Source organism: Vulpes lagopus, chromosome 10 (assembly GCF_018345385.1).
Source record: "Vulpes lagopus strain Blue_001 chromosome 10, ASM1834538v1, whole genome shotgun sequence".
In the NCBI taxonomy this organism is placed as follows: Eukaryota; Metazoa; Chordata; class Mammalia; order Carnivora; family Canidae; genus Vulpes; species Vulpes lagopus.
Window position 1 is genome coordinate 51,910,118 of NC_054833.1, and position 27,308 is coordinate 51,937,425.

Here is a 27,308-nt window from a genome sequence, read left to right on the forward strand (position 1 = left end):
CCGCCTGTCTGGGGCTCTGTGTCACTTGGCCCGTGCTCCCGGAGCGCTCCTGTAGGGAACAGAGTACAGCCACATCCCTCCGTTGTCAGCCTCCAGGGTAAAGGCAGCTTCAGAACCAGCCCACCTGACACACAGGCTTCTCCCAAATGCCCCAAGGGCTGCAGCGCTCCAACACTTTACTGATATTGGACCTCAGTTTTCAGTGAGCTTTCCCCCAGGTGCCCCTGGTCACTATAAGAGTGACTCTGGGAATCTTGAGGCTCCACCGCCCTTCCTATGATTCTGCCCGATTTTCCTGCTGAGCACTTTTCCATCAAGGAAAACTCCAGATCGAATTTTTAAGGGCTTTCCTGTCCTGGAGGCCTTTGCGCTCTGCTTTAGCCCTGCTAGTCCCAGTTCCCCTCCCCCACTTGATTCTTTTTTATTTATTTATTTATTTTCACCTTCTTACCTTGTTAGAAGTGAAAACCCTTCTCTCTGTAATGTTCCAGCTATTCTTTCTTTACATCTCGGGTTGAATTCATAGGTGTTCAGGACGGTTTGAAAGTTATCTAGGTAAGTGGTGGGGCCAGGTGAGTTGAGGAACTACTCTTCTGCCATGTTGCCCCGCCTCCTGAATGATCCTTTAATGTATTGTTGAAAGAGGCTTGCTAATATTATGTTGAGGATGTTTACATCTATGTTCATCAGAGATATTGGCCTGCAATTTTCTTTTTTATGGTGTCTTTGTCTGGTTTGAGTGTCAGAGTAATGCTGTCCTTGTAAAATGCATTTGGAAGTTTTCCTTACTCCTCTATTTTTTGGAATAGTTTGAGAAGAATAGGTATTAACTCTTCTTTAAATGTTAGGTATTATTCATCTGTGAATTTACCTGGTCCTCAATTTTTTTTTCCATTTTTCATTAGTAAGAAAATTAAATCAATAATAATTCTGTTCAGATTTTCTATTTCTCTCTGATTCAGTTTCGGGAGATCGTCTATATCTAGGAATTTATACATGTCTCAGTTGTCCAGTTTGTTGTCATATAATTTGGGGGGCATAGTCTCTTAAAATCTTTTCACATCTAAAAAAAAAAAAAATCTTTTCACATCTAAGTTTAATTATTTGGGCCCTCTCTCTGTTTTACTTGATGAGTCTGGCTAAAGGTGTCCCCCCCCCAAAAAAAAATTCCACATCAGTTTATTTCAACCTTTATGCAAAAACGTAAAAAGAATTAAAATGTGTAGTCCTGAGCTTCAAATGCTGCTCCCTGATCTCATAGGTAATTGGGGAAAGAGGGCAAGGATAGAAGTTCAGAATTTCTCCCATTCCTAGAGAAAAGGGAAGCACCAGGTATGGCATAAGGTTAGAAAAATACCAAGGTCCTATGAAGGACTACCCTCTCTCCTAGCACCAGCACAAGACTTCACCCACCCCTCTTAACAGAGAAGACATATTTAAATTTCTTGAAACTTGTACAGGAACCCGGTGCATGATACAGGTGGGAGGCAAATAGCTGACCAAGGAGGCTAGAGCCTACCCTCCTTGCTTCTTGGCAGGCAGGATCAGGCACAAGTCAGCTTCCTCCTCCTCAGTACCTTCTTCTTCCTCAAAAGCATAATTGCTTATAGTAACAAATTGGTGCCTCCTAGTTTTGTTTATCTTTTCAAAGAATTAGCTTTAACTGATTTTCTATTATTCTTTTTACTCTCTATTTCACTATGATCTTTATTATTTCCCTCCTGTTAATTCTGGCCTCCATATGTTCTTTTTTTCTAGTTCTGTCAGGTATAAGGTTAGATTGAGATTTTTCTTGTTTCTTGAGGTAGGTCTTGAGGTAGGCCTCTATCACTATTAATTTCCCTCTTAAAAGTGCTTTCACTGCATCCCAAAGATTTGGGACCATTGTGTTTTCATTTTCATTTTTCACCACGTATTTTTAACTTCCTCTTAGATTTCTTGCTGACCTCCTGGTTGTTTACTAACATGTTGTTTAACCTCCATATGGGTCCCCCCACCCACGATTTTTTTTTCTTGAATTGCTTCCTCATCAGAAAAGGGACTTGATATGATATCAGTTTTAAATTTATCGAGACTTGTTTTGTGGCTTAACGTGTGATCTGTCCTAGAAAATGGTCCACTTGCACTTGAAAAGAGCTTACATGTGCTGTTTTTGGATAGAGTGTTTTGTATATATTTATCAAGTCCATCTGGTCTAATGTGGCATTTAAAGACACCGTTTCCTTATTTATTTGCTGCCCGGGTGTTCTATCCATTAATGTAAGTGGGGTGTTAAAGTCCCCTACTCTTTCTATTTTTATGGTCAATTTCTCTGTTTATGTCTGTTAATATTTGCTTTATGTATTTAGGTGCTCTCATGTTGAGTGTATAGATGTTTACATTTATTATATCACCTTGTTGGATTAATCCTTTTATCAGTATGTAGTGCCCTTCTTTATCTTTCGATACTGTTGTATACAGCATGTACATGGGTCTTGTTTTTTCATCCATTTTGTCACATTGGGTGTTTGGAGCATTTCGACCATTTTCATTTAAAGTAATAATTAATAGGTATGTACTTATTGGCATTTTGTTAACTGTTTTGTGGTTGTTTGTAGTTCTTCTCTATTCCTTTTTTATCCTCTTGCTCTCTTCCCTTGTGATTGGTGACTTCTTCAGTATTATGCTTGGCTTTATTTTGTCTGTATCTATTATGGGTTTTTGGTTTTTTCATGACCATGAGGCTCATATATAACATCGTAAGTAGACAGCAGTCTATATTAAATTGAGGTCAGGTAAGTTTGAACACATTTTAAAGGAACTTCACTTTTATTGCTAGCCTCCACGTTTCATCTATATGTTGTCCTATTTTACATCTTATTTTGTGAGTCCCTTTAACTAATTTTTTGATAATAGATTTTACTACTTTTATTTCTTTAGCCATCATACTAGCTTTATAAATTATTGCTCTACTACCTTTATGTTAGCTTATATTCATGAAAGTTTTTCCTTTCATAAGTTTCTTTGAATTATAGTCTTTTCTTTTCCATTTGAATCAGTCCTTTAACATTTCTTCTAAGGCATGTTTAGTGATGAAGTCCTTAATTTCTTTTGCCGGAAACTATTTCTCCTTGTATTCTGAATGACAATCTTGCCATGTGGAACATTCTTGTTTGTAGGGTTTTTGTTTTACTTTTTTCTTTCAACACTTTAATATATCATGTCACTCCCTTCTGGCCTGCAAAATTTCTCTAGAAAAATCAGGTGATAGTCTTCTAGAGCTTTTGTAGCACATAACTAGTTAATTGTCAATGCTGCTTTTAAATTCTCTCTTTATGTTTCATGGTGTGGACCTCTTGTTTAGAACTGTCTGTGCTTCCTAGACCCAGATATCTGTTTCCCTCCCTAGGTTAGGGAAGTTTTCCATCGTTTTATTTCTCTCTCTTCTCATTTTGGGACCTTTATAATGTGAATGTTTGTTCACTTGTTGTCCTCAAAGTGCTTTAACTTGTGTTCACTAATGCACTTTGATTCCCTGTATCTTTCAATGTTGGTTTTTTATTATATTGTCTGTCTCTTGAAGTTCTGAGTTCATCCAGTCTTCTCTCCAGTCTGGTGAGCACTTTTTGACCATCACTTTCAACTTTCGATAAGCTAGATTGCTTATCTTCATATATTAATTCTTTTTCTTAGGTTTTGTCTTGTTCTTTTATTTGGAACATTTTGCTGTTTCCTTATTTTGTTTGACTTTCTATGTTTGTTTCTGTGAATTAGTCAGAAAAGCTACTTCTCTTAAATGTGAAGGAATGGCCTTGTGTATTGTGCTTGTATAAACTGTGAGTGCTTGGTGACTGATGGGCTGGAATTTTGGCTGTGGTGGATTGGGGGTTATTGGGGGGTTCTGTGGTACTTCATGCTGGGGCTTCCCTGGTGGCATATATGGAGCTGCAATGGGTGCAGGCTGAGACATTTCTAGTCTCTCTGTGCAGAGTTTGCCCCAGCAGGACAAGTGGAGCTCCAGGGATTGCAAAGGGGAGGATCCTGGGACTCTTCACACAGACATCCAAGTAGGAGCTCTGAAGCTGAGGTACATGCAAGGCAGTATGTCTTTGATTTGGGGGCACTCCATACAGGGGTTGCCCTAACAGGGAGCTGGAGCTGAGGTATGCATGGGCCAGTGTGTTACAGGGTGTTGTTTGGCAGTATGGCTAGAACTATGACATGCAAGGGCTGGGGCTTTCTAGGTTGCTCCACATATAAGACACCCTAAATGGGCATAGGCTGGGAGGTGCTGTGGGACTCTGGCACCAGAGGGCATGCCAGGGCACCTCTAGCACAGAGTAGGTATCAGCCTGGGGCATTGCATGATGTTTTGTATCTGTGTCAACTCCGCAAGATGCCTGGAGCTATGGTGAGCACTGACCAGGGCTGCTTTCAAGGTGGGTGGGGAACATAAATAGTGATGCTCTTCAGCCCTTTCAAACTGGAGAGAATTCCAGCAGCACCCTCCCCTTACCCCCTGATTTGGCAGGATTCTAAGACTGGTTCCTTCTATTCTAGTTGCCCTTTTATATTGGGACTTTTTATTTGTTAAGGCAGACATATCTATTTAGTGTTCCTCAATACTATCCCTCCCATCCCACTGCAGTTCACAGTGTTAGGGTGGGGTTGCCTTTCTTACCATGTCTCCATTTCTCTTACCATTCTTTCTATGGTCTGTCTTATGGTGTGCAGAAGCTGGTCAGTCAGCCTTCAGTTCTTCTGCAGGAGAAATTGCTCTATAAGTAGATGTAGATTTAGTATGTTCATGGAGGAGGTGAGTTCAGGGTCTTCCTACATTGCCACTGGGAGCAGAGCTCCATCCTGTTATTCCCATGAAGGAACAGATCATCTTATTTCTGGACTTGACTCTCATTTTATAAATTTAGCCATGTTGAATGATGTGTGATAGTTGGATTACAGGCCTCATCTGGCAATCCCAAAGAAACACTGTGTTTGGTAATTTAGCCAAAGCCATTTTAAGCCATGACTCAGAACTGAGTAGTAATCAGCTTATTCCTACGAGTTTTTATTAGCAAAAGCCTCTTCCTGATGACTAAGTTATAGTAAGGTGATTTAAACAAAATGCCTATTTTCTTTGCAAATCTCCAAATTTAAGCAGGGGTATATAATTACATATATGTTAATTAGATTACCACAGACTTTTTGGCTTAAATGACACAAGCTTATTATCTTTCTGTTTTGTAGAATAGAATTCTAATAGGGGTCTCACTGTGATAAAACCAAATTGTCATTATGGCTGCATTCTTTTCTGGAAGTTCTAGGAGATAATAGAGGCCACCTATATTCCTTGGTTCACTGCTTCCCTCCTCTATCATAAAGCCAAGAATACTGCATCTTTCTAATGCTGCTTCTGTTGGCACATCTCTTTAACTCTTTTTCCTCTCTCTTCCACTTTTGAGGATCCTTGTGATGACACTGGGTCCACTGGATAACCCACCTTAATTCATTTTTGCCAGCATCCTAACATACTCAGTTTCCAGACATTAGGACATGGGCATTTTCTTAGGGAGCGGTTTATTCTGCTAGTAACAAGGGAAAAATCTGACGGCTAACTCTGCTTGGAACTATAGCCCTGTACTTTGGTGCTGTTCTAACAAAGTGCCATAGTCTGGGCAGCTTATAGACAACTGAAATGTATTTCTCATAGCTGTGGATGCTGGAAGTCCATGATCATGGTGCCAGCATGCTTGGTTCTGGTGAGAGCTTCCTCGGAGCTTTCAGATGGCTGGCCTCTCCTTATAACCTCATGTAAGTGGAAAGAGAAGGAAAGCCAGCTTTCTTACAACCCCTAGAAGAGCACTAATCTCATTCATGAGGACTCTACTCTCATGACCTTGCCTAATCCTAACATACCATCACACTTCAGGGTAAGTGTGAACTCATTCACAAATGAGTTCAGTCCATAATAAGGGCTGAATTACACTTTGCCATTTAAGCAGCAGTGGATACCTTTGCTTGAGGAGGAGATTAAGGAGTGGTTCTGGGAAACATGGAATTTTTATAAAGATGACTGCTGTCTCTTCACCTCATAATCTGCTTACAGACATAGCTACCCCCCATATAATCTCTTAAAAAGCTAGACACTTTGAAAGTTGTAATCCTTAACTTAAAGTACCAACCTTAAATCTCCACAAACCATGTTGTGGAGGCTTGAGATTATTATAGTGCATAGACCCAGTTCTCCTGAGTTCTAGGCTAGGCATCTCATCTTGGTTAAGGGATTAATTTGCTGTGTAATTTTAGCAAACAAGGTAATGTTCCTGGCCTTCTATAATGAGGGTGACCAAGATGCTCTCTAAAATATCTTTTAGCTTTAAAAGTTAATAGCAAATGTTTACTGAATCACTTATTCTCTGGAAGCAATTCATTCACATCATCACCTCATTAATCTTCACAGCAAGCCTATGAATGTCTATTTTTCAGGTAAGAGGAAAGTGAGACTTTGATTAAATCAGTTGACAAGGACTCACAGCTAAATAAATGTGGGAGTCACAATTCAGATTTATACCCTAGAGCCTTAACTCTGGGCTGCCTACAGTGTAAATACTTACTTTTCATACAGATACTTACTGAGGGGGAAGATATCCAAAGAGCTTCAGAAAATTCCTACTAGTACTTTCCCTGTAGCCTCCTGTTTTTAAAAGATCAAAATGCTTATCTGCACCAGTCACTTGATGTTTAAAGAAAATAGATATTTGGTATGTTATTTTATACTGTCTGGTCAGCCTCATAACTGACTTTATTGATCATCTTTTATAAAAGCATCAAAACAGTAAACACTATGTTTTACAAAAGAAAAATAATCATTGAAGACAAATGACTTAATGGTTTTCCCAAAAGGAAAGCTTGAGTTGTGCTTCAAGAATTATATTTCTACTTTAAAAAATTACTGATAGCAGCATTAATACTACACTTTTAAATATGCCAGTAAAAGTCTCATCTAGCAAAATTGAATGATCTATGGATTTTCAGCCTGTGCTATGTTTTAGAACCATAAATAAGCTTTGAAATAAATTAGATCAAAATCTTTCTTTTTCCACAAGGAAATTGAGAATCAGAGAATTTCAGTGATTTAATCAAGGTTATTTGCTACTTTGCTCTTGTGTCATCTGTGGGGGGCAGGAGTGCCAAAATTGAAGAGATCAGATTTACATAGTTTGTCTACCAGCCTCTTCTCCTGTCTCATCTCTATTACTCCCTTTCTCCCCACAAAAATTAGTATTTTTGAGAAGCATGATTTTAGGGAAAGTTGCAAGGAATGCTTGCTATAAAATATTGTTCAAAAAGATGCAGGTTAAACTCTTGAAGAAAAGGAAAACATTTGCTTCTGTTTTTTAGCGTCTAAATATTTTCCTCAGGCTGTCTTGCCTCCTTTGGGCCTGAAGTCATTATAACTCTGTCTCCTTACATGTTATCTAGGCTAATTCTACGTGAGATTGGCTCAGAAATATTTAAAATAAAGAACATAGAATTCCTTAAAATTGATTATGCTTGTAATTATTAAAATAATGAAATCAATGGAGAATTGTCCATTTTTCAAAATAAATGTGAATGTTTTTTCTATTTAAAAAAAAGATTTTATTTATTTATTCACGAGAGACAGAGAGAGAGAGAGAGAGAGAAAGGCACAGACACAGGCAGTTGCAGGCTCCATATAGGGAGCCCAATGTGGAACTCAATCCTGGGTCCCCAGGATCAGGTCCCGGGCTGAAGGCGGGGCTAAACCGCTAAGCCACCCAGACTGCCAAGTCTGTCCTTTCTATACAAAATGGCCAGCATAATGATGGACTTGTTTTTAATAAGTAATTTTGGTTAGAGAGAAGTGAAAAAATGTGAGGCAATTATTTAATTGACAAGAGCTGACTACAGTTATCTTTTCTAATCTTTTAGTTATTGTCTCTTTCTAAAGTTCTGCTTGTAGACATGGAAAACTTTTGAGTGTTTTCAGTTTTAAATCTCTTTGGTATTTAGTCTGTTAGATGGTGTTTTTAGGCTAGTAAAGGTCAGAATTGATAATGTACACAGAATCCACTGGGACTGAATCATCTTTAACTATTTAACATCCTGAAATTTATGAATTTAAGAGGCATTTGTTTCACCATTCAAATAGGAAATGCATGCCAGGATGTGCACTCTCTCAAAAGCACCAGGCTCACAGACTATGGAACCCACAGTAAGCACACTTTGCCATCAATATTTAACTATGGGTGCTTGCAGAAAAAAAATGAATCACAGAGTAAGGCTCTCTGTCCTATACTTTTCAGAGAACATACAGGAAGACTATCTCTTTTTGATAACTTAACTTGAATTTTAATACCCACAAATTGATAATCCCATAGAACTGCCACAAAATCTATAATTTCAGATGTTTGTAATCTTAAATTGCATACAAATTTGGAGAGATCCTCCTTCGGTTTTCATAGTGAGTTAGATTCTTACTTTCCCTATTTGAACAGGAGTGTTATTTCCAGAACATGAATTATTGAATCTCAAGCGATTTTAGGCTGCCTTGCTGACTCAATAACTATAGTTTCATTGGACCTATCTTCAAACTGCATCAGATCATGGAGCAATGAAGCACAAAGCAAAAACACCAAGCAGAGTCCCATTTCTTCAACTCAGTTGGAAAGAGGTAAATAGGAAAAATTCAAGTGCTGCAGAACATGAAAAAAAAAAAACACAAAGAATCTTCATCTTTTTTTATTTGCATTTTTCAAATCTGTCATTCTCCAGCACTCAAAGGCATAACATCTAATGCCATCATAATAGAGTCCAAACACATTACTTATCAAAAAGATATTCAAATAACTAATTAGCAAAAGAGACTTGTAATTTATTTTTTTTTAAGATTTTATTTATTTATTCATGAAAGACAAAGAGAGAGAGAGAGAGGCAGACACAGCCAGAGGGAGAAGCAGGCTCCATGCAGGGAGCCTGACATGGGACTCAATCCTGGGTCTCCAGGATCACACCTTGGGCTAAAGGCAGGCACTAAACCTCTAAGCCACCCAGGCTGCCCAACACTTGTAATTTAACACAGCAGACTGAATGCCTGAATTTATTGTCATTTTTTTCTGAAACAATAGTAAAATGATGGTAAATATATAAAAGAAGTATAGCCCTCTCCCAACATACACACACAAAGAATGGAAGAGAGCAAGATGGAAAGTACAAACATGGGTGGTATTTGGCTTTGTACAGAGGAGAAAGCTGAATGAAGTCTCAGGTTCCAATGAAAAAGGTACAGATAAGAACCAACCATATTCACTCTAAACCTAAATATTGGCTGATTCACTCACACATACACACAGAATGAAAGAAAGGAACTAATTAGAGGATTAATCTACCAAGTGCAATATAAAACTGAGAGGATTTCTAGAATAAAAAATAAGAAGTAGAAACCACCCCAGGTATTTTAAGCAAGAAGAGATTTCATACAATGAATGATATATCTACAGATCCAATGAAAAGAGAAAAAAGAACAGGTTATCGAAACTGGTTATCTCTAGATGTCCCTAAAATATAGCACTGGCTGGTTAGGAAAGCTCCCACTCCTGAGGTTATCACCAGAGCCATGGCCACAGCCATACCTGTCTCTGAACATAAGGAAGCTGAAAAGCTGATGCCTACATATACCTTTTGGTGATTAGAAAGTTAGGTGAGAAAGTCACTGATACTGGGCCATTTTGTGACACTCAGAAAACTAGAAACTGGAGACATCCTCTGCAAAATTCTAATCTTGACAGTGTTAATAGTTACCAAAGGAAAATGGAGTCTACTTCATTTATGCCATTCAAATATTGGACAAATACATCTAACTATAAGAACCTAATAATCACACAGAAATAGTTGCAAGAAATTTTAGGAAATACAGTTTTTTAGCTGGGTAGTTAGGTGCTTACCTGAAGCTCCATTACTAAGAAAGAATAGATTTGAGGGGACAAGTAACTTTAGAAGGATATGAGGTTTGTGTTCCTTGAGATATTAAACCAAAATGGTTCTAAATTTAGGCAAGTGAATATAGGGGGATTAAGTAAAAGTCTACATACGTAACAGTGAGATTTCTGGCTCATTTCCTCCATTCAGCTTCCAGAATGCTGGAAGCTATGTGTAATGCAATGGGCATGATTACATTAGTACTTGGACAAATTAGCCCAAGAGAAAGCCACGGCATGTATTTATATTGGGGGAGCATATGACATGGTTAGCAGAAATCCCAAATTCCACACAATTGCACTACATTTATCATAAAACCTACATTCAGATTTTAATGCCTCACAGAGACTTCCAAGCATATTAATCATTTCTTGAATGCTTTTAATGTGAAAGACCAAAATAAACAGGAAAACAACAACTAGCTAATTAACATCTGGAGAAGCAGAAACAATACAGAGAACAACCCAAACCAAAAATCAATTAGTATTATCATAGGTTTCAGATGGTAATTAAGAAGCACAGAAGAGTAAAAAAGAAACAATCATATAATGAATGACCTTTGGAAATTAAAAATGTGATATCTGAACTTTTAAAATTCTATAGAAGATGAGAAGATAATACTGAAGACTGACTCTCAGAAAGTAGAAAATAGATCAGAGAGAAAGGAAAACAAATTGAAGAATCAATACCAAGTCCAATATCCAACTAAGCAGAAATCCAGAAAAAGAACACATATAGAAAAAGCGTAAGAAATTATCAAAGGAATAACAAAAAAATTTCCCAGAACTAAAAGAAAGATACAACTTGCTATATTTAAAGGCTCTATTAGAGGTCATTGTAATGATTAAAAAAGATGCATTGATGGGAGCTGTGGTCCAAGATGGAGATTCAGGAAGACTCTGAACTCCCCTCCTCTGTGGACACACCAAACTTATACCTATTTATAGAGCAATTCTTCCTGAAGAAATGAGGGCTGACTGAACAGCATCAGCACAATAAAGATAGACTACCTAAGAGAACCTCAAGAGAAATGGAGACATGGTAATGAAGGGATCACCAGCTCCATCCCCAACCTCTCCCCCAACACCATGAACTGCAGTGGGAAGGAATAGTACTGAGGGAGAGCAGTGGGAGTCCCTGGCTTGCACCCACTTCAGCTTCAGCTGTCTGGCCTGCATTCCCTTTGTACAGAGAGCCCTAGGACCTCCCCAGCCTGCATCCAACTTCAGCTCCCTCCAGCCACTCCTCTAGGGTGGCCCCAACTCAGAATGCCCTGGGACTCCCAGCCTATTCAACCAGCTAGCCAAAGTCACCAGGCACATACAATACATATAGATGACCATATAAAGATCATTCTTTCAAGTTTAGAAGTAGCTGTTCAGCCTAGTTCATAGAATCAAACACAAAAAGTCAAGAAAAATGAAGAAACAGAGGGATATGCTCCAAATGAAATAAAACAAAACCTCAGAAAAAATAACTAAATGAAATGAAGATGAGCCATATACCTGATAATGAGTTCAAAGCTATGTTCATAAAGATGCTTACTAGACTGGAGAGAGGAGTGAATAAAATCAGTGAGAACTCCAGCAAAGAGAAAATATAAAAAGGAACCAGGTTGATAAATGCAATAACTGAAATGAAAAATATACCAGAAGAAATCAGTAGTATATTAGAAGATGCAGAAAAACAGATCAACAATCTGGAAGACAGGGTAATGGAAAGCACCTAGGATAAACAGTGAAAAGAAAAAAGAATTTTTTAAAAATGAGGAAAGGTAAGGATGTCTTGAAGTGAAAAAAAAAAATTTGCATTATAGGGGGTCACAGAAAGAGACAAGAGAAAAGAGCAGAAAAATTGATAAAATAATAGCAGAAAACTTCTCTAACTTACATCTAGATTTAGGAAGCACAGAGAGTTCTGAACAAGATGAACCCAAAGAGGACCACACCATGAAACATATAATTAAAATGTCAAAGATTAGGAACACCTGGGTGGCTCAATCGTTGACCATCTGCTCAGGGCATGATCCTGGAGTTCCAGATGGAGTCCCACATCGGGCTCTCTGCATGGAGCCTGCTTCTCCCTCTGCCTCTCTCTTTCTGTGTCTTTCATCAATAAATAAAATCTTTAAAAAATCAAATAAAATATCAAATATTAAAGATGGAAGGGCAACTAGTTATGTACTTTGAAAACTTTATAAGCCTAGCATCTGACTTTTCAGCAGAATCTTTGCAGGCCAGAAGGGAGTGCAGGATATATTCACAGTACTACAAAGGAAAAAAACCTGCAACCAAGAATGTTCTGAAATCTGTAAAAACAAAAATAAAAGGACTTAATCACTAAACATGACTTAGAAGAAACATTAAAGGGACTTACTAAAGTGAAAAATAAAAGGCCATAGTTAGAAAGAAAAAAATTTTGAAAAGAAAAAATTCCATAAGAGGAAACATAGAGTAAAGATAGTAGAACAATCACTTATAAAGCTAGTATGAAGGTTAAAAATTAAAGTAGTAAAATCAATTACATCAAAAAAATTAGTTAAGGGGACTTACAAACTAAGATGCAAAGTAGGACAACATATACATAAAATGTGGAATCAGGTATTAAAAATGAGGTTCTTTTAGAATGTGTTCAAACTTAACTGGCCATGAACTTAATGTAGACTGCTGTATACTTAGGATATTATATGTGACCTCATGGTAACCCCAAAGCAAAAACCTATTGTAGCCATGAAAAATAGCCAAGCATAATACTAAGGAAGCCATCACTCACAAGGAAAGAGAGCAAGAAAAGAAACAATAACAACCAGGAAACAAGCAAAATGCCAATTAATACACATTTATCAATCATTGCTTTAAACATAAATGGCCTAAATGTTCTAATCAAAACACAGGGTGACAGAATGGATGGAAATATTAGACCCATCTATCTGCTGACTACAACAGACTCACTTCAGACTTAAAGACATACAGCCTGAAAGTGAAGGGATGGTAAAAGAATTTCATGCAAATGGAAGTGGAAAAAAAAAAAGCCTGGGAAGGAAAACTTCTGTCAGCCAAAATAGACTTTAAACAAAGACTGTGACAACAGACAAAGGAAGGTACCACATAATGATAAAGGGATCAACCCAGTAAGGAGATAAAACAATCATAAATATCTATGCACCCAATGTTGGAGCACCTCTATACATAAAGCAAATATTAGCAGACATAAACCGAGAAATTAACCATAATGCAATAATAGCGAGTTTAATGCTCCACTTCATCAGTGGATAGATCATCCAGATAGAAAATCAGTGTCTTTGAATGATACATTAGATCAGATGGATTTAACATATATCCAGAACATTCTGTCCAAAAACAATAGAATATATATTCTTTTCAAGTGCATATGGACCATTCTCCAGGATAGATCAATATTAGGTGACACAACAACTCTCAATAAATTTAAGAAGAAGGAAATTATACCAGGCACCTTTTTTGACTGTAATCATGGGAAACTAGAACTCAGTTACAAAAAAAAAAAAAAACTGGAAAAAATGCCTACATATGGAGGCTAAACAACATGTTATTAAGCAACAAGTATGTCACATGGAGACAAATACGATACACTGGTATTTGGGATGAAGTGCAAGCAGTAACAGGAAAACTAATAGTGATACAGGTCTAACTCAAGAAACAAGAAAAATATCAAATAATCTAAGCTTACACCTAAAGAAACTATAGAAAGTATAAACAGAGCTGAAAGTTAGTAGAGAAAAGTAAATAAAAGACCAAAATGGAAATAAGAGAAATAGAGATTAAAAAAACAATAGAAAAGGTCAATGAAAACAGGAGTTGTTCCTTTGAGAAGGCAAATTATCAAAGTTAATAAAGCTTCAGCTAAACTCCTTGAGAAAAAAAGGGAGAGGAACCAAAATAAATTAAATCCAAAATGAAGAAAAGAACCTACATCACAGAAATACAAAGGATTACGAGAGTGCTATGAAAAATTATCTAAGCATAATTATCTAAAATTATGCTAAGATATTGGACAACTTCAAAGAAATAGATAAATTTCTAGGATCATAAAAACTTTAAACAGTATCAGAAAGAAATAGAAAATCTGAATAGACCAATTACTAGTAACAAAATTGAATTGGTAAACAAAAAAATAGCAAAAAAAGTCCAGGACCAGATGTATTCTCAGGTGAATTCTACCCAACTTAAGAAAGATTAATACCAATTCTCTTCTGCTATTTCAAAAAATATAACAAAAGTTTCCAAACACATTTTATGAGGCTAGCAAAACCAGAAAAGAACACCAATAAAAGGGAGAATTATAGACTAATATCCCTGATGAAAATAGATGCAAATATCCTCAACAAAATATCAGCAAACTGCATTCAACAATACTTTAAGGGGATCATTTACCACAATCAAATAAAATTTATTCTGGGGTGCAAGGATGATTTAGTACCTGCAAATCAATCAATACACCATGGTAACAAAATGAAGAATAAAAATAATATGCTCATCTAAGTAGCTGCAGTTACATTTGACAAAATGTAACCTCCTTTCATGACAAAAACTCTCAATAAAGTGGATTTTCAGAGGGAACATACCCAACCTAATTAACCTGAGTTTTTCACCATTGAGTATACGCTATGTTTATGTCTGATAGACATACAAGTAGCGTATACTCAATGGTGAAAAACTCAGAGCCTTTCCTCTAAGACCAGAAATCAGACAAAGATGTCCATTCTCACCACTTTTAGTCATCATAGTACTGGAAGTTCTAGTCACAGCCATTAGACAAGAAAAAGAAATAAAAGGCATCCAAATTGGTAAGGAAGGCATAAAACTGTCACTATTGGCAGATGGCATGATATATAGGAAATATGGAAAACCCCAAAAACACCATCAAAAAAGAGAAGTAATAAATTTAACAATGTAGGATACAAAATTGAGAAATCAGTTGCTCTGTACACTAATAACAAAGTAGCAGAAAGAGAAATTAAGAAAACAATTCCAATTACAGTGGCTCCAAAAAGAATAAAGAATAAAATAGTTATGAATAAACTGAACCAAGGAGTTTAAAGAGCTATACCGAACAATTATAGAAGATTGATGAAAGTAATTGCAGAGGACACAAAGGAATGGAAAGACATACCATGCCATGGATTGGAAGAATAAATATTGTTGAAATGTTTATACTACTGAATCTATAGATTTAGTTGATGCTTGTAGAAATACCAACAACATTTTCCAAATAATTAGCCAAATAACTCCACAATTTGCTTGAATCCATAAAAGGCCCTGAATAGCCAAAACAATCTTGAGAAAGAACAAAGAAACTGGAGGTATCATAATTCCAGATTTCAAGATATATTACAAAGCTACATTTATCAAAACTATATGGTACTGGCACAAAAATAGACACATAAATGAACAGAACAGAAAGCCTAGAAATAAACCCACACTTACATGGACAAAGGAGACATGAATATATAATGGGGAAAAGATTGACTTTTCAACAAATTGTGTTGGGAAAACTGGAAAGCTACACACAGAAGAGAACTGGACCATTTTCTTATACCGTGCACAAAAAATAAAAGCAAAATGGAATAGAGACCTCAGTGTGAGACTTGAAACCATAAGACTTTTAGATGAACACATAGGTAGTAATCTCTTTGACATTAGCCTTAGCAACATTTTTCTAGATATGTCTCTTCAAGCAAAGGAAACAATAGCAAAAATAAACTACTGGAAGTACACCAAAATATAAAGCTTTTGTACAGTGAAAGAAACTATCAACAAAACAAAAAGGCAACATGAGGAATGAGAGAAGGTATTTACAAATGATATATCCGATAAGAGGTTAATACTCAAAATGTATATGGGACTTACCACCAGAAAAACAGTCTGATTAAAAACTGGACAGAGGACCTGATCTGACATTTTTTTTAAAGAAAGATACAGGTGGCCAATAGACATGAGAAGATGCTGAATGTCATGTAACTGAATCATGCAGAAAATGAAAATTAGAACCACAATGAGTTATTGCCTTACACCTGTCCAAATAGCTAGTATCACAAAGATAAGAAATAATAAGAGTTGATGAGGATGTGGATATAAAAGAACACTCATGCACTGTTGCTACTAGGAATGTAAATTGATGCAGCCACTGTGGAAAACAGTATGGAAGTTCCTCAAAAAAATTAAAATTAGAAATACTGTATGATCCAGTAATTCTTTTATTAGGTATTTACCCAAAGAAAACCCCTATATTTTTTTGCAGTATTATTTATAATAGCCAAGTTACAGAAGCACCTTAAGTATCCATAGATGAATAGTAAAGAATATGTGGTATAAATTTAAAATGTATAGTTCAACAATAAAAAAGAATGAAGTAGTCTTACCATTTGTGTCTACACGAGAGGACCTAGAGGGTATAATGCTAAGTGAAGTCAGTTAGTCAGAGAAACAAATACCATATGATTTTACTTATATGTGAAATCTGAGAAATGAAAAAAAAAACTGAATAAAGATGAAAAGCAGAAACAGACCCATAAATACAGAAAACCATCCGGTGGTTGCCATAGATGAAGGGGTTGGCAAAAAGGGATAGAGTGGAGTGGGAAGTATAGACCTCCATTTATGGAATGAGTAAGTCATGGGAGTAAAAGGTATAGTATAGGGAATGCAGTCAGTGGTACTGTAATGGTGTCGTATGGTGACAGAGGGTAGCCACACCTGTGGTGAGCATAGCCTAATGTGTAGAGTTGTCCAATCACTGTGGTGTACCCCTGAAACTAATGTTATATTTTGTGTCAACTATACTATGGTTAAAAAGAAACAGAGAAAAATATACATTGAGATATACTGTCATTAATTTTCCTAAAACCAGAGATCGGAAGATGATGATGAGAGACATTGATGGACATATGAGGAGAAAAATCATACACTGCAGTGGAAAACAGAACAATTTGAATTTCTAGCAACAAATTCTGAAGGGGAAAGTAATTTCCAAACAAGAATTTAATGCCTAATGAAACCGGTCAAGCTGAGAGTCTGAACTAAATGTTTAGACTAAATGTCTGAACCAAAGACATTTCAGACATCTAAAGTCTTTAAAAGGTCACTTTCCAGGTATTCCTTCTAGCCCAGAGCTCTGAAAGATGCACTATATACTGCTTTATCTTACCTTTTCTTATAGCATCTTTTGGTAGCACAGTAATTAGTGGACATGTTAGTGACCAAGCTGATAAATAGCATTCTGAATTGTCACTGTCTCAGAGCTCTGTACATTACATGGACCTTTTCAGTTGTTGAAACAGAGATTTTCCAATCTCATATAATAACTTCATACAGGCAGGTCTTAGAGGCTGCATGTACTAGTTGGTCACTATTTGAAGCTGCAACTAGATGTATTTTTTTTTTAATTTTTATTTATTTATGATAGTCACAGAGAGAGAGAGAGAGAGGCAGAGAGACACAGGCAGAGGGAGAAGCAGGCTCCATGCACCGGGAGCCCGACGTGGGATTCGATCCCGGGTCTCCAGGATCGCGCCCTGGGCCAAAGGCAGGCGCCAAACCGCTGCGCCACCCAGGGATCCCCTGCAACTAGATGTATTAATTTCAGCAAGGTTAGCTGTGACTATGGAGTTGTCCATGGTGTCAACTCAGCTAAAACAAAACAAAATTACAACCACTTTATGGAGAGCCATCTTCAGCAAAAACAAAAATTCTTTCTTCTTTCTCTCTCAGTCTTCTCCTACCCCATAACTAATATGATCAGAAGTAGGGATGCATTGGGTCAGCACCCAGCTCATAGAGTGTGTGTAATAACTAACTGTGGACCAGCCAACTGCTGAACTCCCTGACCAAGGACTGCATGAAGGTGGAGAGAATTGCATGATTGGTTACCTTTTCTAATTCTGCAGTCTAGAGCAGTATGGGAAACGCACATATCAAGTGGCCATAAAGGCCACCCTAAATCACAATGAAACCAATGCATGTTTGGAGAAAAGTATATAGAAGGATATGAAAGAATAAAAGACTGAATTCTGACCTTAGCCTATAGATGACCAAGTATGATCTACAGAAGGTAATAAATCCCAGAATAAGTTTCCTGAAATATCACCATTATAATTTCATTATCTTTTTAAAAATATGTGACTTGTGTTATAATGTAAACTACATGTAGGTCATTTGTACTTCAGTGTCAATAAGTTTCAGTTACATTTACAGGACAGATACAGAATAGAGCACATAGGTTGGTGCAAACAGGCAGAAATGAGCATGCAAACAAGAACTGAATGAGTCTGGGATGGGCTTCATTTTTGTAGCAGTGAGGGGGCAGGTCAACAGACCTCCGTTGTATCAAGCTCCCCTCACATGCTTTGGGGCCACTCAGTGATCCAAACCAGCTACAAATTCTCATCGTGAAAATCAGTTTGTAGGAATGACTTTGTTGTGAGGAGGAATAGTGACAGGCAGGTGAGCTAGGATTTGTGTGGCTTCCAAATACTTATTAAACATGTGCCAAAACTCCCAGGTTGTATATCAACCAGCTGGGGATTACAGCTAGGGATTAATTTAGATTTGTGGAGAATCTAAGCTTCCATATCAGTCCCAAGTTACTGAAGAAATGGATTGTTAGGCATAGCTTTAGAGCCAGCCCAGAGACTGGACTTAATAAAGCATTTCAGAGGCACAGAGGTTCTGGGGTGATCAGGGTATAAATTCCTAATCCTTGTATACACATTTGATCATTTCTTCAGCACCACAACTCATCATCACGAGGCATGCTGTGTGAAATGTTTCCCCTGACCTCCTGCATGGCCCCACCAGGAGCTCATTCAGATTGGCCTATTGGAAATCATCTGAATATTGCATTTCAGTGTTCACTTATACAAACACTGCCAAATCCTGGATATCACAGGAGCTTGGATCAATTTACCCTGTGCACTCTCATTTATATTATTGAAATTTAAAACTACATTTAGTTTATGAATACCAACATGTTATTTGGAAAAGAATAAAGCCTCATAGAAACTGCTGTCTTTGTCATTTTTAGCACAGTAAATAGGAGACGCATCTAAAATGTCAAGAAGTCAAGTCATTGTGAAGAGTTTCCTACTAAAGTGCAGTGAATTATTTAAAAGTCCTGGCATCCAAAGCGGCTAGTGTGCACCCTTCTTTCAGTCATGTACAAGTACTGCCATAGATGTGAACTCAAGTGTTCATTTTCACTGTCAGAATATCTCCATTAGAGCAAAATATAAAGACCTTGGTGAGTCAAATAAAGCATGAAAAAAGCTGAGGGCTTAACATATAGGGAGAGAGGAATGCAGCTCATGCTGAGGCCTACCTATATCTTGGGCCTTTAAGGAATCTTATTTGAAAGGTTGGGGTTGTGACTTTATTTTATAATTGGTTAAGTGTGAATTTTAATGCTCTGGTTCTTGAATTTGTTTTTTTTTTTTTAATTTTTATTTATTTATGATAGTCACAGAGAGAGAGAGAGAGGCAGAGACACAGACAGAGGGAGAAGCAGGCTCCATGCACCGGGAGCCTGACGTGGGATTCGATCCCGGGTCTCCAGGATCGCGCCCTGGGCCAAAGGCAGGCGCCAAACCGCTGCGCCACCCAGGGATCCCCTGGTTCTTGAATTTGTACTAAGATCCACAATCATCATTTGTCCAATGACCCTAAGGAATTTACTCCTTTGGATTTTATCAAATGTTTTCCTATATATTGTCTTGCATTGCTGCTAATTCATTCCTGTCAGTATTTTTTGCCCTTTTGGTTCTGTATTAACATGCCCTGCATATCTCTACTCCCTCTCCTCCATTCCAGAGGGCTATTATAGCATGTCCCCAGCACTCAACACGTTTGTTGATTGACATCATTGATACCCAAATGTTTCACGTCGATGACTATTCTTTTTGAGCTAAGCAAAATTATTGTGGAAACCAATACTAAATTTAACTATTGTTTAGGGAACTTTGCATTTTACTTCTGAAGTAATTGATTACATATTATATGTAAAGAAAATTGACATCTATAAACACAGAAGGAAAACAAAGAGTACCAACGATTTCCATTCTGATTGTCATGAATGCCTTACCTACATCTCAGTTTGTTTTGTGATAGAATTATCCTAGTGTAGTTTTATTACTTAATGTAGGGCTGAGCCTGATTAGGACTTAACAAATCTGGATTCTAGTTCCAATGCCATCACTGCCTTACTGCTTCTGTGAGCAAATCACTCTAACTTATTTCTGGACTTACTTTTACCCTTCATAAATTTGTCAGAGAAGAGCATGTTTAGGTTTTGCATAAGGTAATATGGATGGAATAAAGTATCTGAAAGAATTCTGAAATATTCAGCCAGTTTTGATGATATATTCTGAAATATCAGAATGAGCCTAATTTTTTTTTTAAAGATTTTGTTTATTTATTCATGAGACACACACAGAGAGAGAGGCAGAGACATAGGCAGAGGGAGAAGCAGACTCCATGCAGGGAGCCCAATGTGGGACTCGATCCTGGGACTCTGGGATCATGACCTGAGCTAAAGGCAGATGCTCAACTCCTGAGCCACCCAGGCGTCCTAAGCCTCATTTCTTTATATTCCAAGTTAGTGTAATCATTGTACAATATTTTTAAAGAAATGATTAATTAAAACTTTAAACAAAAATCCTTTATAAAGCAAAATATAACTCCCATTCATAAAGTAAATATAGGTCACTCATTCTATAAGAATTCTTAGTGCTACCAACTGTTATTTTTAGATATTTTTATCCATTAAGAATCAAAGAATGATTTTTCCCTTGTTAGCATAAAGGTGGTCATCCCTGCTTATATGGTGATCTTGCATTTCTATACATTCTTTGTTTTCCTTGCATTCATTGCCTTTCTGACCCTGCCTTTTATCACCACATTTCTCCTCCCTGACCCATCTCTTACACTGCACAACATGGATCTTCTGTTAACATTCACCTGTCTTAGGAAAAGGAATTGTTTTTAGGAGAAAGGATGATGGTTTTGGCTCCACTGTGTCTTCCAAATAAAGTCTAAGCATTTAGTTTAGGATTTCAAAACTTCATCTTACCCTACTTCATCAGGCTTCACTCTCACTCTCTTACATCATTCTGTAATGCTATTAAATGCATTAAACGGATACATGATGATACTAATCCTAACTTTCTGTATTACTGTGGGCTTTGTTTGCTTTTCAGTCTTTATTTTCTGCTTCTTTATTTCCTTGTTTCTATCTCGACAAAATGTGGTGTTTAAAAGTTTTTATTTTATTTAAATTCAGTTAATTAACAAATAGCATATTATTAGTTTCAGAGGTAGAGTTCAGTGATTCATCAGTTGCATGTAACACCCAGTGTTCATTGGTGAGCCTAAGGAGGGCTCGCCACCTAGTTATGTCATCCCCCTACCCACCTCTGTTCCAGCAATTCTCATAGTTGAGAGTCTCTTATGGTTGGTTTCTTTCTTTGGTGGTGTGGTGTTCTATTCATTATATAGTCACAGGAGTGCCTAGGAGATTGTTCTTGGGCAATAATAAGCAACCCCTAGGAGCTGTTGAATTAAAGTGAATTGCTGGGCCACATTTTAGGTCTGGGTGTCAAACTTAATGTGTCAGGGACCTGGACAAGGGAAGTCTCCAGTCTTAGTGTGCTAGGAAAGAGTCTTTAAGTATGACTAGAAGGGAAGAGTCACACTGAGCAGTAAATGCTGGAACTCACAAAACATGAGTTGCTAGAAATCAGTAGCAAGCTATGGCAGACACTTGCAGTCTTGAATATTGTTCTACAATGCTCAATAATTGACTGTTGTCTTTGACACACAGGACACACATTTGAAGCCTAAGGAGAGAGTCTATAAAACATAAGAGGAGTGCTCCAGAATTTAGGCAAATTTTAAAAACACGAAGGGTAAATACTACAGATTCAAATAAAAATTTCATTAAACAGTTTTCTTCACCTGTTGTTTAGGAAAAAAAATCAAATTTGCAAAAAATATTTTCAAGTGAGACCAGGCACAGTATTTTTTTTTTTTTTAATTATGACATGAAGGTATCTTTCCTTAGAAACAACATCTTCTAGCATATGGAGGCCTGTGAAAGCCACATCTCTACAAAGAAATAGGGGTGTTAAATTTTCTGTCCATGTATTCTCATCTGACCTGCCTATTTGATTCATATTACCTGTATCTTCTCCTTAGATTATTAAAACGGGAAGAAAGTTTCACATTCATTCCTCGGTCCCGTGAAGAACTTCCAGACAACTTTCCAAAGGAAATCCCTGGAATCTGCTATTTCCTGGAGGTAAGGACTGGTCCTAAGCAGCCAAAGCCTTCTCTTTCTTCCTCGAGAATAAAAAAAGTTTCCTACAACATTGGCACCATGTTCCTCCGGGAGACAAGCCTCTGAGACCTACTGCAGATCAAAGACTCCTCCAAAAAGCACAAGCCCGAACATGGGTCATGACTGGAGAGTGGAAAGAGGTGGTTTCTCTTTCACTACCTTGCTGAGAACAAGCAGCAGAATTTCTGTGTTATGTTAGGCAATAATCCTAGAAAAAGGTGGATGATGACTGAAAAAAAAAAAAGAGAGAGAGAGGTGAGGGTAATAAGATGTGTCCATCCATGTAAGTGTTTTTTGGTCATATATATATTATATATATTTTAAGTACGGGCCCCCTTTCAAAACTAACCAATAAATAGATTCCGTGTTTTCTTGTTTGTCACACATACAGGTATTTTTTCCCATATATCTCTATCACTTTTGAGAGCCAGTTTTGATGATATACTCCTACATTTAGTGAGTTGGTATGTGAGGAATATTTTCTAATTTTGTTTTTTTGAACAGACATTTCATACATGCATCATGGCAGTGTGGTCAACTTCCCAGCAGGAAGAACTGTAACTCAGCAAAATATTTTAGGGATATTACCTATTTTTATACATCTCTCTTCTTCTAGATAATTACATTTCACACAACATTACTCGATTTTCAGAATCTGCTACTGTGTAGTTGGTATATTATGTAACTGTAACCTATTAATCAAATATAGCTTCACTTATTTAGACAGATTAGTGCTTGGACTGAGAATACATATAACCAAGGACTTCAGATGCTGAGAAAGCATTGTATGTCTGCTTAGTAAATATATCCTTTAGATTTAATTAATGTAGCATGGAATGCAAAGGAAATAGAATTTCCTAATAACAGATTTATCTGTAACAAGGATTACAGAAAGGTCTTATTGCCATCTTCTAACAAATGTCATTTAAAATGAAATGTTTTGCTACAGTGGACCCTTTTCAACTTAGCATTTATAAATAGATAGCGTGTACAATGTACTCAACTATATTCTAATAAGCAGAGTCCCCACTACATTATTACTCCTTCCCCTACCTTTCTGCTTTCCCCACTGGATGCCTCCTAAGGGCTACCTGCCACTCTTGGGAGCAAATTCCTAGATGCCGTAGGACATTTTGCCAAGAATGTTGTTTCTTCTTGCAAAATAAGCAAGGATGGAGAAACCCTGTATTTTATGGCTTTGAGATTAAAAAAAAAAAAAGAATTTTTCTTCTGCAGTTTGATTGATGGGGCTCTTAAATTCAGTGAATCACCTTCATGAACACAGAGGTAGGTCTAGCCTCCAGGCCCAGCCATTGCCATAGTGACAGATAGGCTTCGATCACATGTGGTGCTAAAATGAAGACCTGTTCCCACTAATTAGCACCGCATGAAAATATTGTCACAGATGCACCCTGAAATTAGGAGTACAGTACATCTAGAGTTTTCCTATTTTGGATCTAATATAAACCAAGTTTCTAATGAGGTTAATGAACTGGAAATATTTGTTTCCTTGAAACCTTGAAGTGGCTCTTTACTCCAGACAGTATGCTCATTGAGAGCTTATGTCTATTGAATGTAATAGAGTGATTTCTCCAGTCAGGCATTATGGCTGCATTATGATTTGTTTGTAACATAACTCAGCTACAGAGCATATTAACTGGTGTCCAATATAGTCTACGAGGTTTATTCATGTTTTCAAGTTCTCTAAGTGTGTAGCTAGAAAACATTTGTAGACATGCAAAGTATGTGTTATATAATAGTGACCATTCCTGTAATTGTTGAACTCTGTTTTCACCCCAAGGCTTATGAAGACACGAATGTAATACTTACTGTGCAGACAGGATCTAGACCATGAGCTCTCTGAATCCTTGCCAGTCGTTTCTCCTCCCTGGGCCTAGGTCTCTGTTTTTAACAACATGGAGGCCAGAGGCCAGGGTGTTTATTTAGGTGGAGTTTTGTAGGTTGAGGACAGGGTGCCTTCATGAGGATAGTTACAAAAGAATTTCTTCAGGGGCCTTGGAGGTTAACCCACTTCCTTCACTGGGAACAAGGGGGCAGGTTTATAGTCAGTGTGGGCAGAACAGGCTGCGAGCCCCTAAGTCCTCTTGCTGAAATCCAGCAACACTTTAACCATGTGCTCTGCACAGCACAGGGGCATGGAGAGAGAACCCAGCTTCCCTGAAGTCATTTATGCTTATTCTGCACAGGAGGTTAGAGCTTATTATGATAAAGTAAATCAGTAAACATTTTGGTGGTAAACAATGTGTTTTGTAACCATCAGGATTTCCAGTAATCTATTTCTCTGCTTTTTATAAAGATGTGTCTAAACAATTATTCTAAGTATATGATTATTATTTCTATACTTAAGAATATCTGTGGGAAGCATATTTTAAAAGCATCATTGAAAATCTACTTCATTATCCAGTAATTGGTGATAGCGCCCAAGACACGAATTGTATATACATTCAATTTGTCAAAAGAATAACAAACTTTTAGCTTATATGGTTCTACTTAAAGAAGAAGTAGCCATTTACATTGTCACAAATATCACAATGAAAAATATACCAGAGATCTATTATATATCACAGGATGTAAACTACACTTTTCAAACAATGTAATCTAAATGTATCTTTGAAGCTGTAGTCTGTGACAATAGTCTAACCTGTTACCATTTTGCCAACCTATTACAGTTCATTATTAATTACCCTCTTGCTATGTGTTAGCAAGTTACTGCATAAAATGGCTGTTTATTCAAGCTGCACTCATAGAAGTTAGAAGCTGTGAAAAACTATTATACTTTTATTTGTTCTATGTAATACAGTCTACGTATCCTCCATTTAGGAAATGTGACTGCAACAATGGGTCATAGTTAGTACTTCATTTGACTAATATATGTACAGTATTCTTACCTAAAAATTATTGCAAACATGCATTTTAGTATGGCAGATTAAAAAGAATGTAAATGGATGTCCTATTAGAAGTCAAGTGTTATTAAATTAGGGAAATGGCTTTAACCCACTCTAAAATGGATACATTCAAATATAATTTGGCACTTACAGCTCCTCTAGATTAGTGTGCTTTGGGGTAACTAATTTGAAGAAGTCATTACATAACTAAGCATCAGTACCAGAGATCCACACTGACATCAGTATTATTTTGATAGAAAGAAAGTCGTCATCATTTGCAAATAAATCTGTAATCCAACAAAGTCACAAACCCCCCATATGTACCCCAAACAGTGCACAGTATGTGCTTTGGTAATCTTAATAAACAGGTAACATTAGCCATAATAAAAAAAGAATAATTCTCAGTGCCATGATAACACATATCATTGGATCTCTCATCTATGTAGTATGGTATAGTGAGAGAAAGAAGATAAAGAAGATAAAGCTTCTGTATAACAGGTGATTGTCTAAAACCTCTTTGATATTCATTTCTTCTACTTTAAATTATTTTGGATTTCCCTTTTAACATCTGACTCTCTGAAGTCCAATGAGCTGTGACCTATTGTGACTCTGAGACTGTCACTGAAACCTGAGACTTAGAGTGCGCCCATGGACTCAGCACTCCAAATAGGAACTCTCATGGTCTCACACTTGGATCTCTTGTCCAGGGATAATAGTATCAGAGACACAGTGTTTTATTGTTAAAGTGCAAAGTGTGCCCTTCCAGGAAACAGAGCAAAACAAGGCAACAACTTATACAAAATTTCATTCACAAGAGCAGCAAGGTTTTTAATTTTGCAAAATGCTCCAAAGATTTCCAGCAATAAAGCAAAATTAAATTGATACATTCAAAAGGCAAAGCCTCAGAATTTGGTAAACTACCAACCTCTGTGTTTTATACAGAAATATTGCTACCTATTGAAATCACATATTTGAGGTTTTGAGATACCAAGAAAGACCTTGAGATTATGATTGTCATTAAATCTATTTACTGAAGGCTCTTGGGGATCCCTACTTGCTGAGGACAAGTGTCATGGATCATCCGGAGAGAACAAAACTTGTACACACAGGTTTCTGTCTTATCATGCATTTTATGCACTACTGAGCCCGTGCCCTGACCCTGTCTACTCCATGGTGTCACTGGAAACCATCTCATTCCTTCAAACCTGGCCCCAACAAACACTAGCACCTCTGAACCTAACACGGCCACTGCAAGAGGCAGACAGGAAGACCCACACAACCTCAGGCCCAAGTAACAAGGCACTTCTGAAGTGAACTAACCATTTTCAGTTGGGCTGGGGGCATTGCTAATGTCTGCAGCTTTTCCCTGTGCTTTTTCTTCCAAATACAGCCTGACTCCAAACACTTGGTATAACTTTACCAAAAATTCCTTCAAAATGAATTATATATGACTGAATAGGCTTTGGGTGACACAAGATGCCTTTTAGCCAAGAATACTGATAAACTAAGTCCCAGAACCAAGAACCAATCAATTGCAGCCTAGGTATTTCTATCATTAGAATATAGATCTTCAACTACAAAAATCATGTTATTTCAGAGGCTTCTATAAGCATATCTACCAGATACAGATGGAAAAACATGGTACACAAGAGACTGAGTCATGAGGGTTAACATACACCAGTCTGAATGATGATGCCTTATGGGTAGCTCTTGATATATACTTCATTCACAAGCAGTGATAGATACATAGATAGATAGATAGATAGATAGATAGATAGATAGATAGATAGATAGATTGATCTTGCCAGAATATACTGAGATAGTGTGCAAAATTCCTTCCTCACACTTGATTCAAACAACTGAAACCTAAGTATTTCTGTCCTGCTGCCTTTCTGTTCCCTTCCTTTGTTCCTTTTCCTTTCATATTTAAAAAAAGTCCATGATACGGCCAATCTCATGTTGTAAAATAGTTTCAGTTTTATAAAGTAATGAATCCTCTTTGTGGACAGGTGTAGGTATGTGTGCATGTGTGTGTTGCATGTAGATATTACATGATTC

The 27,308-nt window shown here is 37.1% G+C and overlaps 1 protein-coding gene across 1 annotated transcript in view; it reads left to right on the forward strand.

The window, feature by feature from the left end:
- GUCY1A2 (guanylate cyclase 1 soluble subunit alpha 2) overlaps positions 1 to 25,666 on the forward strand; it is a 330,262-nt gene extending 304,596 nt beyond the window's left edge. The window contains exon 8 of the mRNA XM_041770456.1: positions 22,203 to 25,666. Coding sequence (XP_041626390.1) covers positions 22,203 to 22,410 — 208 coding nt within the window. The 3' untranslated portion in view covers positions 22,411 to 25,666. The remainder of the gene's footprint in view (positions 1 to 22,202) is intronic.
- The last annotated feature ends 1,642 nt before the right edge of the window (positions 25,667 to 27,308 follow it).